Below are 18,759 nucleotides of genomic sequence, written 5' to 3' on the forward strand. Positions count from 1 at the left end.
ATCCAGTGGCGCATCTGTTTGCTGAGCAGGAGGCATGCACCATGCTGTCTTAATGGATAGACTCTTTACACATTCCCTGTGAGAAGACACACAGGAGTGGTGAAGACATACCGTGGAGATTAACTGGTTTCGAAATATTTTATTTCTTTAAATTATTACTCACCTAGAGCCTATGGGAATGGGAGACATGCAAGCAATGTAAACAAGCATATAAATAAGCCATATTCATCTCTCTCTCTTTCCTCTCTCCTTCTCCCTCTCCTTCTCTGTCTGTCTGTCTGTCTGTCTGCCTGTCTCTGTCTCTCTGTCTCTCTCTCTATCTCACACACACGCACACACACACACACACACACACACACACACACACACACACACACTTATTCACTGAGAGTGAATAATACATTCCTGATAGGAAGCTGAATGGGAATTACACAATAATTATACTTTTGCAGCCTACCCTATTTGGTCATAGGGTTGTAACCATGCCCATGTTCTGAATTATTTAGAGAAAGCCAGGGCAAAGGTGATAGATATAATTGTGGGAGAGAAGGAGAAAAACCGAAAAGAGATTGAATGTATTCTAAAATAATTGGAGGGAAAAATAATTGGAAGTGTATCAATAGAGTTAGAATAATGTTTCATGGGCTGCTTTTTCTTTCTTATCATCTTCTCATGGTCTATTTCCTTCCTGCATTAGTAGGCAGGACTTGTAAATAAGTACACGCCTTTTCTTACTTAAGCTTGCAGGAACTGTTTCAAGTGAAAAATAGCCAGCCCCAATAGTTTTTGATAGCTATCTCTGCAAACAATACATTGGTAGAGAATATACAGTACATTTGAATGAACAAAGGAAGGAATGGCTGACAGGCTGGCTGATACATTGATAACGTATGAATGAATGTAACTATAGAGGTCAATGTTGATAATTTCACTAATTAATATTGACAGTGAATCAATAATCTGTTTTACTGCAAACAATGTTCTGGGATATAGCTGGAGGCTGCATATTTGACCTCACACTGTTTAGAAGTAGCACAACTGAATCAGGCATGTTCGTCAGAACAAGAGTTATTCAAAAGCTTTCAAACTGCATCCAACTGTAATCCTAAAAGTGCTTTTTCAAAAGGCAACTAGGCCTTCTTTGTTTTTTTCTTGAAGATATTTTGCTTCTCAGCCAAGAAGCTTCTTCAGTTCTTGAAAGAATATTTTCTGAAGAAATTTCTTGGATGAGAAGTGAAACGTCTTCAAGGAAACACGAAGTCCAGTTGCCTTTTGAAAAAGCACCTTTGAGACAGCTCTGATCTGGATGGCTGAGAATCTTCATAGACATCCAACTCTAATGTATTTGACCGATTCTCCAACCTAAATTGAATATATTCAATGGGATGACATTACAAAATTAGCAGAATATTAGATCTGAGTGACAGGGAGAAAATTGTTATGCTTCTAATAATCATCAAACAATTCATCCTTTTTGGTATTTTAATAGCAATAGCAATAGGAACCTTAGGTGTGCAATCCCCAAATATTCTGAGCATCATTTGAATACCATCAGCATTGACAAAATCACCAGCATTCAATTGCAGAAGGCAGCTTTACTTGAAACAGCTTATGTTCTGCTATGATACATTGATGCAGTGGGGTAGGCAGCTGTTGTTGTTTAACAATATTAAACGTTTTGTAGCAGAACGTAAGCTGTTTCAAATAAAGCTGCCTTTTGCAGTTGACTTGATAGTATGCCAGGTCCTTGGGGAGGACTTGATACTTGGATAAAAATGCCAAATCCAGTCTAAACATCTGGCTGACTGTGCAACCAACCTATAGCAACACCTAAGTGAAGATTGTGCATCAGATAGGGTGGGGCTTGGGAATTTAAGATTCCAGAAATTCATTGGGTGATTCTCATTTTTTTTCTCAGTCTAATATACCTTACCAGGTTGTAGCACAAATAAAATAAGAAACCTTTGGGGGTGAAATATAAATATAATTTGTATTTATACAAATAAATAGCCGGAATAGCTCAGGCTGTAAGGAGCCTGTTATTAGAACACAGTAGCCTGCAATTACTGCAGGTTCAAGCCCGGCCCAAGGTTGACTCAGCCTTCCATCCTTTATAAGGTAGGTAAAATGAGGACCCAGATTGTTGGGGGGGCAATAAGTTGACTCTGTAAATATACAAATAGAATGAGACTATTGCCTTATACACTGTAAGCCGCCCTGAGTCTTCGGAGAAGGGCGGGATATAAATGTAAAAATATATATATATATATATACAATGAAAAAACTCCTGATACTTGAATGATAGAATCTAGATTTCCTAAGCAGGCTGTTTTCTAGAAGACCCTGTCCTCTTCTCCCTTTTGTTGCTGAACTCCAGCCCTGGATTTCTGTAGTAGAATTGACTTTTTCTATGGATCTTCAGATGTGATGCTTCACATTGGCTAACCACTACTGTGGCTTTTAAAGGAACCCAGAAAACTAAAGACCTGCCAGAACTCAAAGACGATAAATTCAGAGGGCTTCTATTTTAACAACTTTTCCCATAAATACCAGCAATTGACCTTAGCAATTAAATTAACAGATGGTATTACAACGGGGAAGTTTCAATTAAGCTACAAGCAAGATACTTCCAAGACAGCCCATCTAGTGAAAAAGTCACCAGACACCAAAGCTCAAGCTATTTATTCACTGCAGTCTAGCAGCACTTGATAAAGGAACATAAATGTGCATTAGTTGGTAGCCTTCACTTGCATTCCTATTAGTCTATATAATTAAATCTCTTATTTGGAGGATGACAACCTATGCGCAGATCGAATATTTACAGAGATATGACATCAGAAAGGAGACATAATGGACTTGAGCACAGAATGGAAAGAATGAAAATAATATAGGTTGCTATTCCAATAACGATAGAGTACTGGTCAAAAATAATCTCACCAGCATCCACAAATCTAAGAGCTTTATCTACAACGTGAGTTAAAATCTAGATTTTATATTTTTAAAATTAAGACACCAACCATGTTTTGTTTTGTTTCAATTCCAGTAGCTCTTGGGTGGGAAGAATCTTTGTCAAAACCTGAATCAGGGTTAGCATTTAAAAGAAATTTGCTTACCCATGGTATAGGAAAAGGTTCCCCTCGCACATATGTGCTAGTCGTTCCCGACTCTAGGGGACGGTGCTCATCTCCATTCAAAGCTGAAGAGCCAGTGCTGTCCGAAGACGTCTCCGTGGTCATGTGGCTGGCATGACTCAACTCCAAAGGTGCACGAAACGCTGTTACCTTCCCACCAAAGATGGTCCCTATTTTTCTACTTGCATTTTTTACGTGCTTTTGAACTGCTAGGTTGGCAGAAGCTGGGACAAGTAATGGGCGCTCACCCCATTATGCGGCACTAGGGATTCAAACCGCTGAACTGCCGACCTTTCAATCAACAAGGTCAGTTCTCATTTAAATAGGATTGTAATCAAGTGCTCTAAACCTGCTTTTTCATGTACCTTGACGGAAAAAATATATTCAGAACTTGAAAGCCTGAGTATTGTTTTATGGCCATAAACTGGCCTAAGAAATACATTCACTAATAAGTGAGTTGGACTGTAACTAGGATTGTCTTCCGGACTCAGAGTGAAATGACTTTTAAGAAAATTGAATGCTTCAATGTTTCAAAAATGGAGACATTAAAAATAGCAGCTTGCTTTTGTCTTTTTCAGAAATAATTCCAATTTTTTCCTATTTCCTTTTGGAGCATTTGCATCACTATGTTTCTGCAGGAGTTTTGACAAATTTAGAAACTATTGCAAAATGCTAAAAATTCTTTAACTTTCCTGCAACAAGGGCACTATTGTTCCTGTCAGACCTTCAGGCTTCTTGATCCCTCTCCTTGGGCAAGAGAGTTGGACTAGAAGAATAGAATAGAATAGAATTTTTTATTGGCTAAGTGTGATTGGACACACCAGGAATTTGTCTTTGGTGCATACGCTCTCAGTGTACATAAAAGAAAAGATACATTCACCAAAAATCATAAGGTACAACACTTAATGATAATCATAGGGTAGAAAATAAGCAACAAAATCATATTAGGAAACAGTCAATATAAATCGTAAGGATACAGAAACAAGTTACAGTCGTACAGTCATAAGTGGGAGGAGATGGGTGATGGGAATGATGAGAAGATTAATAGTAATAGTAATGTAAACTTAGTTAATAGTTTGACAGTGTTGAGGGAATGATTTGTTTAGCAGAGTGATGGCGTTTGGGAAAAAACTGTTCTTGTGTCTAGTTGTTCTGGTGTGCAGTGCTCTATAGCGTCGTTGTGAGGGTAGGAGTTGAAACAGTTTATGTCCTGGATGCGAGGGGTCTTCAAATATTTTCACAGCCCTCTTTTTGACTCGTGCAGTATACAGGTCCTCAATGGAAGGCAGGTTGGTAACAATTGTTTTTTCTGCAGTTCTAATTATCCTCTGAAGTCTGTGTCTGTCTTGTTGGGTTGCAAAACCAAACCAGACAGTTATAGAGGTGCAGATGACAGACTCAATAATTCCTCTGTAGAACTGTCGAACCTCCAAAAGGTCCCTTCTAGCCCTATGATTCTATGATTCGGTCTTCCTCAATACTCTATTTGTTCAAGACAGTGGAAAGAAAGACAGTAGAGAGGAAAAATCAAACAGGTTTATAATGGTGCATTGCAGACCCAAGGGCTCTTTATGAAAGGAGAAGATAGCTGGAGGGCAGTGTAATGTTCTCAAGAGAGTAACAATGGCTTTGCTCTATGATTTCAGTCAGGGAGTAGAATAGCATAGCATAGCATAGCATAGCATAGCATAGCATAGCATAGCATAGCATAGCATAGCATAGCATCTTTAATGTCACTTTAAATGTACACTAATCAGTATACATTAAAATGAAATTTTATTGCATTCAACTCTCAGAAGATAACCATTATACATATATGACACAGGGAAACATCACAGTCTACTGTAGTTCGAATGGTGAACATATACATGGTGAAAAAAGAGTTTGCCACTCTTGTTAAAGCATATATGACACTCTTGATGTCTCATATGCTTTGATGCTCTAGCTCTTTAGATTAGTGATTCCATCAGATCTTTCTTCTACACCCAGCAACCTGCTTTTTTTATTAAACTTTCCTAACTTTGTTCCATACATCGCCATGGAAAATTAATGTGTTATACATGGAGAATGTCAGTGAATGTCTGGGAAAGGGGAAAATGTTATTTTAGTTATTCTACAGTAAAGCCCTAATTTTTTTAGTGAACATCTATTGGTTGATCCTTGTTTTCCCACACCTTCCTGGTTGCTTTTAATGAATAGTCTCTCACATAAAATCCATTTTATTTTCTACATTGAATAACTAGACTTCCATGGCAGCCATTTTAGTGTGTTTAAGTTGGTGTTTCTCAACCTTGCCAACCCTAAGCTCTGTGGACTTCAACTCCCAGAATTCCCCAGCCAGCCGAGCTGACTGGAGGAATTCTGGGATTGAAGTCCACATGTCTTAAAGTTGGCAAGGTTGAAAAATACTTGCTCTAAGTCCCTCTGAATTCCAACTATGTTCCCAATCCCAGAAAGATTGCCTACTTCTGGTTGACAGAAATTAGAAATATTTCAATTATCTATTTCATAGTGAACTGTAGTGTATTTCTTTCCTAAGTGTCAGAGGTTTCTTATTACTCTGCATTTTTTTGGAGTATAAGTGCACTTCCCCCCCTAAAAGAGGGTGGAAATGTTGATTAATGTTTACACTGAATACAGCCATTTTTGGCTTCCTGAAGCCCTGCCCCGCTCATCCTATTTTTGCGAAAAACAGGGCACGCAGAGGGTTTGGGAGGCCTTCAGAGTGCTCCTGGGGCTGGGAGGCAAAACAGGGTGTTTTGCTCTTCAGCCCCCAGGAGCATCTGAGCCTCAAAACCCTTCATGCACCCTGTTTTTTGCAAAAACAGGTGAAAAATGGGGCACACAGAGGGTTTGGGAGGCTTGCAGAGTACTCCTGGGGGCCAGGGAGGGCAAAAACCTTTTTTTCCTTACTTACCTCTTCGAAATCTTGGTGCGTCTCATACACCGGTGTGTCTTATAGTCTGAAAAATACAGTATCTCTGAACAACAACCAGAAACATGTTCTGCTTTCTTCTGAAAAGCACCTCCCACTTCTTTGCCATATTGGGAGACAGAAGTCAAAAAGTAGCATCTCTTTAGAAACCCAGCAGACCCCCTGGCTTTTTCCCTCATCCAGTTTGTAGTCATGGAAACATGATTTATGGTGTCACCATGTTTTTGAATTCTCACCTTCTCACTCCTGTGACACTCAGTAAGGTATCATCAGGGCCTCAGAATTTGGTTAATCATAATCAAATGTGGCATCTTTTCAACTGGTCCTTTTATAGCAGGAACTTTCACCAAAACAGACAATCCCTCTATTCAAGTCTAGAAAATCTGCCTGATGTCTATCTTGGCATTCCTTTTCTTAGGATCAAAGAAGTTATATTTGACTTTAAATACCTAGTATATAATCCAGCCTGTTGCATTTTGAGGCAAGACTAAGTCTAAGACCTTCAGCTCAGAATGAGCCCATAGAGCAGAGATGGGGAACTATGGCCCTTTATGATTTGTAGACTTCAACTCCCAGAACTCCTGAGCCAGCATCAGGGCTGGGATTCTGCCGGTTTGGACCGGTTTGGGCATACCGATAGCTCCGATGATAAACTGAGAGCGAACCGGTTCACTCCGACGATCAGGTGGCCCACCCGCCCATGCGCGATACCTACCTTTATTTCCTTTGTTTGAAGCCCAGCTGATTGGCGCGGCAGCATAGATTGCCACACCTCAGCTGTTTTATTCACCAGAGCTGCAGTAGAAGGTGCTGTTTTCAAATATACTGCGCCATGTGCGGACCGCCCGTTTGGTGCGCATGCGCGAATCGAACCGATTGTTACACTGGTTGAATCCCACCACTGGCCAACATGGCTGGTTGAGGAATTCTGACAGTTGAAGTCCACAAGTCATAAAAGGGCCATAGTTCCCCATCCCTCCATAGAACATGAGGAGGGAAGTTTATTTATTTTCCCTAGCTGAACTTCTTCATGTAATTTCTCTCTGACAGCAGCTAAAGGGAAAATGGTGTCATCTGAATGCAGAAATAGCCCACCTTTGCTGATGTCAAAAAGGGTTGGATCTGGTTACTGTTTAGACAGGAGATCACTGGGAATTCTCAGCACTGTAGGACAGGCTAGATAGGGGGGGAAAGTATCTCAAATCAGGAGCTCTCCAACCACTTCTCCACAGTTACTAATTATCACACAGTTATCCACATGAATATATCCACAATGTCACTAGAAACTGAGCTTGGCCCAAGGGTGGCTTTACTTTTACTGCATTGTAAAGCCTGTAGATTTCTAAGTTTCAGTTCTGCCAAATCACTCCTACATTTTCTGAAAAATCTCCTATACTTCCTGCCCTATCACTCTTCCCCTACATTATTGGACCTCCCCAATGTTTACAATTCACATCCAGCATATTGAATGGGAACTGAAATTCAATCATTTCTGGAGGGTTCATATTCTTTATATTGCCTTGACCACAAAGGACCGAGAAGGAGTGAACTGCAGAAACAGTGAGAGAGGTGAGCAGGTGTTCCAGAGTGGCCTTGATCCTTTTTTAGTAGAATTTGAGACAATGGAGCTGCCTAACAGATCATCTCTACTTCGACTTTTTGCTCTGTACTTTATATAAAATGAGAAGATGTAAGGCCAGTGGATTGTAATTTCTTAAAGGGCAAAAGGGGGGGGGAAAGAATCATTTGGATGATATATTAAAGAACACATTAGGATTCAGATAAATAAAGAGCCAGAACGTATTAGAAAGTGTGTGGATATTGCTACATGATTAAATGCAGAAGAACGAGGGTAGATGGAATCTCAGTTATGCTCTAATGCAGGGGTCTCCAACCTTGGCAACTTTAAGCCTGGAGGACTTCAACTCCCAGAAAAAGCTGGCTGGGGAATTCTGGGAGTTGAAGTCCTCCAGGCTTAAAGTTGCCAAGGTTAGAGACCCTTGCTCTAATGTTCTTATGCAAGCATTGACCTACACCAGCAAAATCTGTTCGGTTTTAAAACCAGGATTAAATTGCTCATCTGATTAAATCACATCCCGGCAGCTGTTCAGTAACTCAGACTACTACCAGAAAGGATAAGAAGAACACCCTTAGGAACTGGAAAACTAACAGGTTTGACTAGATTGCGGAATAAACTTTAAATTTATCAAGCAAGACTGAGAACTGAGTGTGGATTGCAATCCATTCATAGGCAGATGCGAGGCTTTGACCTGTTTTGCAAAGCCCTCCAAGATACTGCCATTTATTGGCCGAAGGAGGGGAAACTATTGCAAAATGTTTTGACTTCTCCCTACCATCCATTACAAGGCTCCAGGGTCCAGTATGACCATTTGAAGGATATTTTGCAGCTCCTAAGAAGAGGCTTAGCAAACTGAACCTGCTGGCCAGAGGGGAGGAATTTGACTCTGCCCTTAAAGGACCACAAAGGGATGGATAACTACTCACCGGTCAGCTGCTCTTTTAGAAACTACAACAATTTAAACATCTCAGTCTTAAGAAACTCACCTTCAGTTTCCTTTTCGTATTACTAAAAATAAGAACAGTTATGGTTCTGCTTAGCTGTTGAGTAGAAGAGAAATTTATCAGGGAAATCCACAGATTCTGAGTGAAAATAGAATCAGTTTATGATTTAGAGATACAGCATTTTTCTTGTTGGATTGCAGCGTACTTGAATCTGGTACTGGATTAGTATATAGGAGCCTGATCGTTATGTATGGTTTTATTTTGTCATTGGGGGCTTGAGATCATATATAAACAGGAGTGCCATTTCAAGACCTGCTAAATATTGTTTCTTAATTCCGCCTTTGGACTCAAGAAACACTACTATTTAATGGAAATGATTTTGTAACTCACAAGTAAATTACATCACTAAATTGTATCCTGCCACAAGCATTCAATAGTATTTGCAGAAGGGAAGGAGACGTACTAGGAATTACAAAACTTGAAAGCAAAGAAGGAAAAATGGTGTAAGAGATGCTGAATTATTTCTGGGTCATTAGGTCTTGTCTTAAGAAATTGCATTTTGGAAGTAACTTCCCCTGTTCACTTCAGTCTTTGGGTTGATCAGAACATTGAAGTCATGCTACAGTTGTGGTAAACATCTCCAGTCTGGATGAGGATTATTGAAATTCTTGGAGAAAAGCTATAAAATGTGTCAATTATGATGGCAAAAATTAGAATTTTCATGTTGTCAAACAGTGTATCTCTGAATAGTACGGCAAAGAACGGGGTGGTGGTGTTCTATTTTTATTGTGTCTAGATAATTAATAAAATCATATGTACAACAGCATTAAGAATTTAACCTAACCTCAACATAAATAGCCACATCATTAAGAAAGGAAATGAAAATGTGTAGTTAATTTCAACTATGCTGGTTCTTTGTCCCTTTCTCAAAATAAGAATAAGAATGAAATAAAAACAGAAAACAATCAACAATACCTATCAAAACTCATCACTTAAATCTAGGGTATATTTCTCCTTCCATATCTGTGTGATAATGCTTTTAATAAAACTCTTGCAATATTACATTTTTGATATTTGTCGAAATTCTGCAGATGTAGTGAACAAATTACTAACCATCCAGCTGATTTCAATATAGAATATAGCAATGATAGGACAAGTCTGGACGGCACTAAATATGGCTATCCAACCCTGGGAATATATTTGGTTTGACTGTCTTCTTCCCAGATGGATGCAAATAATCTTACTCAAAGTAGTCCTACTTCCCAAGTCTTTGGAAGGTACCACTCACATCGGGGGAGGCACACTGGACCTGATTTTTGTCTCTGGTCAGTGGTTGAGAGATCTGGACTTAAAGGAAATAGTCACTGAACCTTTGTCATGGTCAGATCACTCTCTTCTTCGCCTGGACTTTCTGACCGCTACCCAACACCGCAGGGAGACGGAACCATTACGGTGGTACCGTCCCAGGCGCCTGATGGACCCAGAGAGGTTTCGGACGGAGCTTGGGCCACTTCCTGAGGGTCTGGCTCACGGCACGGCAGAGGAACTAGCTGCAGCCTGGGAACAGGCTGCGGCTGGGGCTTTAGACCGTGTCGTGCCTTTGCGGCCTCTGACCCGGCGCAGATCCCAACCGGCTCCTTGGTTCTCCGAGGAGCTGAGGGGGATGAAACGCCGGAGAAGACGCCTAGAGAGTTCCTGGAGGTCCAGCCGTTCAGAGGCTGATCGGACACTAGTTAGATCCTATACCAGGACCTACCTAGTGGCACTGAGGGAAGCGAGGCGTTCCTACGCCTCCTCCCTCATTGCGTCAGCAGATAACCGCCCAGCTGCCCTGTTTCAGGTGACCCGCTCCCTCCTTCACCAGGGGGAGCGGGATGACCGGTTGCGGGGACGTGCTGAGGAGTTTAACGGTTATCTATACGATAAAATCGTTCAGCTTAGGGACGGTCTGGACCAAAATTGTGGCGATTCAGACGGGGTATCTGAGGGCGGTCTTGGTGATGTTGTGGGATGAGTTTGACCCTGTGACTCCGAGGAGATGGACAGGTCGCTGGGTAGATTGAATGCCACCACGTGTTTACTGGACCCGTGCCCCTCCTGGCTGGTGCTGGCCACTCAGGAGGTGACACGAGGCTGGCTCCAGGGGATTACGAGTGCTTCCTTGTTGGAGGGAGTCTTTCCGGCCGCCTTGAAAGAGGCGGTGGTGAGGCCCTCCTCAAGAAGCCTTCCTGACCCGCTGTTTTAGGTAATTATCGTCCGGTCTCCAACCCGCCGCGGCGAAGGTTGTAGAGAGTATGGTGGCATATCAGTTTCTGCACCTGGAGGAAACTGTCTATCTGGACCTGCTCCAGTCCGGCTTCCGACCCGGTTACAGCACTGAGACGGCTTTGGTCGCGTTGGTGGATGATCTCTGGAGGGCCAGGGATAGGGGTTATTCCTCTGCCCTGGTCCTATTAGACCTCTCAGCGGCTTTTGATACCATCGACCATGGTATCCTGCTGCGCCGGTTGGAGGGGTTGGGAGTGGGAGGCACCGTTTATCGGTGGTTCTCCTCCCTTCTCTCCGGCCGGTCGCAGACGGTGTTGACGGGCAGAGGTCGACCCGCGCGCCTCACTTGTGGGTGCCGCAGGGGTCGATTCTCTCGCCTTCTGTTCAACATCTATATGAAGCCGCTGGGTGAGATCATCAGTGGCTTCGTGTGAGGTACCAGCTGTACGCTGATGACACCCAGCTGTACTTTTCCACACCGGCCACCCCAATGAAGCTATCAAGTGCTGTCCCGTGTCTGGAAGCCGACGGGTCTGGATGGGGAGAAACAGGCTCAAGCTCAATCCTCCAAGACGGAGTGGCTGTGGATGCCGCATCCCGCACAGTCAGCTGAGTCCGCGCTGACTGTCGGGAGCGAGTCATTGGCCCCGATGGAAGGGTGCGTAATTTGGGCGTTCTCCTGGATGCACGGCTGTCTTTTGAAGATCATTTGACGGCCGCCTCCAGGAGAGCTTTCCACCAGGTTCGCCTGGTGCGCCAGTTGCGCCTTTCTAGACCGGGATGCCTTGTGCACAGTCACCACGCCTTGTGACGCCTCGCCTGACTACTGCAATGCTCTCTACATGGGGCTCCTTGAAGGGCATCCGGAGGCTGCAGTTGGTCCAGAATGCAGCTGCGCTGGTGATAGAGGGAGCCCTCGTGGCTCCCGAGTGACACCTATCCTGCGCAGGCTGCACTGGCTACCTGTGGCCTTCCGGTGCGCTTCAAGGTGTTGGTGAACGCCTTTAAAGCGCCCATGGCATAGGGCCGGGTTACTTACGGGACCGCCTGCTGCTACCGAATACCTCTCACCGACCCGTGGGCTCTCACAGGGAGGGACTCTCAGGGTGCCGCCGGCGCGACAGTGTCGTCTGGCGACACCCAGGGAAGGGCCTTCTGTGGGGCTCCCGCCTCTGGAACGAGCTCCCCCCAGGACTTCGTCAACTTCCGGACCTCCGAACCTTTCGCCGCGAGCTCAAAACGTACTTATTTATCTGCGCTGGACTGGGTTAGTTTTTTAAGTTATGGGTTTTTAATGGTGATTTTATAGTTTAGGGTTTTATATCGGTCGTTTGACCGTTTTTAGTTTTAAATTGGCCGGTTAAATATTTCATTTTAAATGTATTTTAAATTTATTGTGTACCTATGTGTTTTAATAAGGCTGTACACCGCCCTGAGTCCTTCGGGAGAAGGGCGGTCTAGAAATCTAATTAATAAATAAATAAATAAATATATGCCACATAGACCTGCTACTACCCTAACTTCTCCCTTCTGCTTGATGTGAAGTCTATGGAGAACAGAGACAAAACAGCCTAGTGGGATAGTTTGCATTTGCAATTCAACTGGTCTTAGCAGGCTATGAACTGGGGGTTCTAAGAACTGTAGCACATGCTCCAGAGCTGATGTCAGAAAGTTTACGAAGAATATTGTTCCTGGTTTTTACTTTATCCATGGTTTTTCTTAAGTCTTCCCTATAGGTTAAGGTTATTTTTTTTTTGTTTACATTTATATCCCACCCTTCTCCGAAGACTCAGGGCGGCTTACAGTGTGTAAGGCAATAGTCTCATTCTATTTGTATATTTACAAAGTCAACTTATTGCCCCCCCAACAATCTGGGTCCTCATTTTACCTACCTTATAAAGGATGGAAGGCTAAGTCAACCTTGGACCTGGTGGGACTAGAACCTGCAGTAATTGCAGGCAGCTGTGTTTTAATAACAGGCTTCTTACAGCCTGAGCCACACCGCAGCCCAAGGACATAGTGGCTCAGTGGCTAAAATGCTGAGCTTGTCGATCGAAAGGTCGGCAGTTCAGCGGTTCGAATTCCTAGTGCCGTGTAACGGGGTGAGCTCCCGTTACTTGTCCCAGCTTCTGCCAACCTAGCAGCTTGAAAGCATATAAAAATGCAAATAGAAAAAATAGGGACCACCTTTGGTGGGAAGGTAACAGCGTTCTGGATACCTTTGGTGTTTAGTCATGCTGGCCACATTACCACGGAGACGGCTTCAGACGACGCTGGCTCTTTGGCTTTGAAACAGAGATGTGCACCACCCCCTACAGTCAGGAATGACTAGCACATATATGGGAGGGGAACCTTTACCTTTACCTATTGGTTAAGGACCGATCAAAGGATCACTCCTACGGTAAATACTTTGGATTACAGTTCTTCCCTTGTACTCTTGTGTTTTTAAAATAATTTACTGTTCTGGTATTTTGATACACCTTTTATATGTTGTTTCTGTAAATTTTATGTACTGTGCTGAATGTTGCTGCTCCATATGAAATAAAATAAACTTGGGGTTCTTGTCCTACAAATAGCTACGATGATTGAAACACAGACATCTCCTTTTTGCATATAGTTTTCAAAGCACTTGTAACTTTCAAATAAAATCTCTTCATCCTAGAGAAACATTTTGCCAGCTGTTTTTTGAAAGCACTGGCTTCTTTCCACCAGATGTACCACAATGAATGGTGCCTGCGTAGGTCCATTTTTTATCCTCAATTACTGCACAGAATTATTACTAAAATAAGCTGTTTTTCTTCTCACTTCTCAAGCTATATTCCTAAATTTAAGTTATTTTGCCCCACACCAACCTCCCATTTTATGTACAATATTATTAAGCTGTAACTGGTGTCTGGATTCTTTCCTCCATTCCTGCTTTCCTCAAAAGCTGTGTCTTCTCAACTTATTCCCAGTATTTCTCCTTTGTTTTCTCCATCTTTTGTGTTCTTTCCTGGGGAAAGTCAAAGGAACATTGCAAGGTGTATTCATTTTAACACTCAGATATTCCCTGTTTCAAGCAGGGCATAAAGTTCACCAAAGATTTCTGTTTCCTAGTTCATTTAGTCGTGGTCTAAATGAAAAGAAAAAAAAACCTGGGGAGAACTGAAATGAAAAAAGTTTGGAATAATTAGGAATGTTTTGGAGGCAAAGATCTAAGAACTTCATTCAGTTGAGGCACTAACGACAAGTTCTTGGCACAGAATGTGCAGGTCAAGATAAACATCTTTTATCTATAAACATATGTTGAGCCACTTCACAATCACCAGATTCCAGTAAAAAAATCACATCTATCCCACAAGGCTAAATTTTGCTCACCCTCTTTCTGTTTTATATCTAAGCAAATATATATTAGAGCATGAAAAGTGTTTTTGTGATTCTCAGTATTGACCATCATAAGGCTATTCAAAATCCCATTGATAATTTTGACAGCATGAATGAGCCGCAGGAAAAAAAAAGCTATTCACAACTGTACTGATATGAATGGAATTGCAAGAGAGGCTCATAGTCAAGAGTTTTGCCAATGCAGAACTGAATGAAAGTTGAAGAGCTGGGCACCCTTGCTTAGCAGATAACAATAAAAATAACAGGAATAATTACAATTATACTAATACTCAGATGCCTTTGGGTAGAAGAGATTATTTTTTATCTTCAATATATGTTATGCATATACTTAAAAGAGCTGCTACTATTAATAAAACGTTTCCACATAATGTACCACTGGATGGTAAACTTCAAGATACTCCTTCCTGATTTCTGAATTTCTACAAAGTCTGGTTGGAGAAATACACTTTCTAATGCTCCATTGTGAAGCACCTGAATTGTACTATCCCATATGGATAAAGTTAATTCCATTTTAATGCTCATCTTACCCCCAAGAGATGGATAGCCTCATTGCAGCCTTACCGTGAAAACTTTATAACACAGAGAGAGCGACCTACACACACACACACACACACACACACACACACACTTGTGAATGTAGTGCAAAATTCATTTAAGTCTTATTAAATGACCCAGTAACTTGACTGCCCACCTGTAAGAAAACACAGGTGTTTCTCACACCAACAGCTTCTGAATAAATGAAAATGCTATTTTTCATGGATCTTTAATTACTAAAAAAAGAGAGAGAGAGAGAGAGAGAAATGGTGTTCTTAATTCCCAGAGTTGTGCTTCTGGGATGTTTGATAATGTGTGGGCATGTATGTTTATACTGCTGGCGACTGCCTGGACGAGTCCCTGCAAATATCTAACTTGCATCAAGAAGCAATTAGACAAAATGTTACTTACCTAGGATGTTTCCTATGAGAGCCACGAGAAACACGATAATATAGCCAACAATGAGTACCCATTCATATTCCTTGGGATGCAGATATTCCTTCCAGAGATACCGCAGAAATTCTTCTTCATCATAGTCCATGAGAGGGCTTGCAAAGGGTTCCCGAGTCCCATTCACTGACACATTAGAAGACCAGTTTGTGCAAGAAAGAAAGCCATCTTCCACTTGAGTCACAGACATAACTGGTTCTGCTCTGGGTCTGAATTTGGTCTTTCAGGGGTTTAGCCTACCTTTCTGCCTATCAGACATAACTGCATTCAGAAATAGGAAGGGGGGGGTGGAAGTAGGCAGAAAGAGGAAAATGGAAAAGAAGAGCCAGCTTATCAATGGAACCCCCTCAACTAGCTTTGCATCTAGGATCTCCCAGTGGCAGGATGCTTGCTGCAGCTCCAGAGGCACTGAGGTCCTCGTAACACAGCAGCAGGCACGAGAAGCAATTCCTGCATATAGCGTCTTAATTCAGCCAGAGGGTGTGCGAAGCACATTATTTGCAGTGACAGGCAAAATGAAAAAAAAAATGCAGCATGTTGTTCCAAGGGAGCTAGAGATCATGAAACGAGAAGGGAGAGAGTGTGTATGTGCCCGTGCACACTTGCAACTGAGTGGGATTGTAAATCCACCAAGGACTTTTGAAGGTGCTCTTTTACTCTTTGATCAGGCGTTTGTGCAATCCATCGCCTTTCGTGAAACAGCGATGCTTTGGATTGGATGAATGAATCTCAGATCTTTCTTTCTTTTTTTAATCTCTTGTAAGGGAGCATTTTTATTCTCAAGGAATGAAGGCTCTCCTCTCCTTTCAAGTATTCGATTCTGCCTGACTTTGGAAAATTATAGCATATCACATAGTACAAGAATAAAAGAATATTATTAAATATTATTAAAGATGGTTGCTTCCCAATGGCTAGTGAACTGTACAGAAAATTGCTTGGGTATTGATGAGAGTGTGACTCTTGCTTAAGTTCATGGAGTTGAAGCAAGCATTCCATTCAGAATTCTTGCAGGAGTATTCTGTCCTTCCCCAAAGGAAGGAAGGGAGGAAGGAAGGGAGGGAGGAAGAGAGGAAGGGAGGAAGGGAGGGAGGGACAATCCCATTTACCACTACCATAAAGGTAAAGGTAAAAGTTTATCCATTCCAGTCCTATCTGACTCTAGGGGATGGTGCTCATCTCCGTTTATTAGCCAAAGGAGCCAGCATTGTCTGAAGATACTTTTGTGGTCAAGTGCATGGAACGCTATTATCTTCCTACAAAAATGATACCTATTTCACTGTAGACTTCCGGTTGGCTCTGCTGCACCGAAGACAGTCCTATGGATCGTCGGCTTTGGGATTGCGTTTAAAACCGTCTAGACAACGTAAATTAGCTGTCCGACAGTTCAAATTCCTTCCCCTTGGGAGAAGAGGGGAAAGAGAGCAGCCAGGCATGGGTAGAGCTCCCTTAGAACCCCAGGAATAAAGCCTGGGGCTCGAAAGGTGAGAGCTCCCCAGAAGCTTGACAAGCTCCAGACCCGAAGCGCTTTTGCCTAAGCAGAACAAAATGCTGTATCCACCTCTGTGCTTAATACTTGTTTCAAGATGATTTCAATGCAGACGGAGCGAAAACAGGAGTTCTGCCAACTGTAATTGCAAGTATCAAATTGTAATTTTGTTTCTACAAAGTTTCCTTCAGAATTAATGTAAGAAGAATAAAGATGGCACTTTCATTGTAACAGGATGTGAAAGTGAAAGTTAACTGCTCGTTAAATTTTTTGTTGCTCTCAGTGTCTCTGTGCTGCTGGATTTACAATGAACTAAAACTTTAAAATTGCGTGAATGGATTTTTAATATAGATGGAACCAAAACAGGAGTATTGGCAGTTATTTGTAAGGAAATTCTAATTCCCTAACCAGAGGATACTTTGTTGGAAAGATCGAAGATGAAGAAAGGAAATGGCATTTTGTTTTTTTGAAAGTGAATGTTAAGGAAGTGCTTGTTAATGCAGTTGGTTTTGAAGCTACACGAAGTATATGAAGAGACTAAGTAATAAGAACTGATTTATTTTTATTATAGTGTTCAAGAGGAGAAGATTTACTGAATTTTTTCATTTTCTTTTTTCTTTTCTTTATTATTTTTCTTTGCCATTTGGCATATTATAGCTTAACAGGAAATGGCTTTTAAGCAAACAAAGACAAATGTTATCAAGGATTGTGAAATTTCTTTAGTTCAAATATAGAAGGTAAAAGAAGATCTGAAGGAATATTTAAAGCCTTTTTTAAAGGAATTTTGGGAGGCTCAAATTTTGGTAATAGATCAAAAATTTAATGAAATGGAAAAAGAAATACTGGATTTTAAAGATATGGTGGAAACTCAGAATGAGGAATTGGAAACTGTAATGGAAGCATTTAAACTCTTAGCAGATTATACTTTTAAGATGAATGAAAGAATGGAAGAACTTAATAAGTTAATTTGGATTTGAAAAGGAAAATAGAGGAGATTCAAATGTATCAAGTTAATTTGAATTTAGAAAACAAAATAGAGGGAATACAGGTTAAGGTGGATAGGGCGGATCAAGAAAGGGTTATCTTACAATATAGGCTAATGGAGTATGCTGTAAGGGTGAGAGGACTGAAGGAATGTAAGCAGGAGAATTTAAAAAAGATTTTTACACAGGCTATTGCACAGATAACTGGAGAGAATTCAGAAGATTTTGAAGTTAATATTGAAAAAATTTATCGTGTTAACTCCTGGTTGGCTAGACAGAGGCAACTACCAAGAGATGTGATGATTTATTTTACAAATAAGAAGATTAGGTATGGGATTTTACAAGCATTTTATAAAAATAAATTTCAAATACTAGAACAAGATATAATAATGATGAAGGAAATTCCTCCTAAAATGTTAAGAAAGAGAAAAGAATTTGCCTTTTTAGTGGATGAACTTAAGAAATATCAGATACAGTTTAGATGGGATGTTCCAGCTGGTTTAACAGTGAATTATAAAGGAAGAAAGCATCGTCTTAGTACAGTTATTAAAGCAAGAGATTTTTATATTAATGTATTAAAGGCTGGAAATCCTTTGTTGTTAGAAACTAAGTTGATTGGTGTTGAGATGGCAAAAAATGGGATAAGGATGTAATATAAATACAAGATAAGGGGAGGGGAGGAGAATTATTGCAGAAAATAGGGGAATTAAAAGAACAAGGAGAGATTCGTGTAGCTTCTAAATAAAAGGGTGTTTCTGTCTATGGGAAAGGAATTTTTTTTCTTTTTTGAATATAATAAAAGAAGAAAGTTAAAATAATAATTTAAAGGTTGGAGATATGATTGTGATGATGTTATTGGTTTACATACGGTTTGATTGTTAATAATTGACTTATTTTGGATATAAGTTGGAGATGTAACTTTAGTATTATTTGATTAACTAAGAGTGAGAGATATAACTGGAATTTTATTGTTAAGAAAAGTAACTGGTTAGGGATTTAGAAAATGCTTATTAACTTAAATGTTGGAATTATACATGTTGAGATTGTTTAGAAAATGTTTAGAAT

At 41.0% G+C, this 18,759-nt stretch overlaps 1 protein-coding gene across 1 annotated transcript in view; it reads right to left on the reverse strand.

The window, feature by feature from the left end:
• Positions 1 to 15,415, reverse strand: part of HCRTR2 (hypocretin receptor 2) — a 38,338-nt gene extending 22,923 nt beyond the window's left edge. The window contains exon 1 of the mRNA XM_058176770.1: positions 15,187 to 15,415. Within this exon, the coding sequence (XP_058032753.1) occupies positions 15,187 to 15,415 (229 nt within the window). The remainder of the gene's footprint in view (positions 1 to 15,186) is intronic.
• Positions 15,416 to 18,759: the final 3,344 nt, after the last annotated feature.

Source organism: Ahaetulla prasina, chromosome 1, assembly GCF_028640845.1.
Source record: "Ahaetulla prasina isolate Xishuangbanna chromosome 1, ASM2864084v1, whole genome shotgun sequence".
Lineage (NCBI taxonomy): Eukaryota > Metazoa > Chordata > Lepidosauria > Squamata > Colubridae > Ahaetulla > Ahaetulla prasina.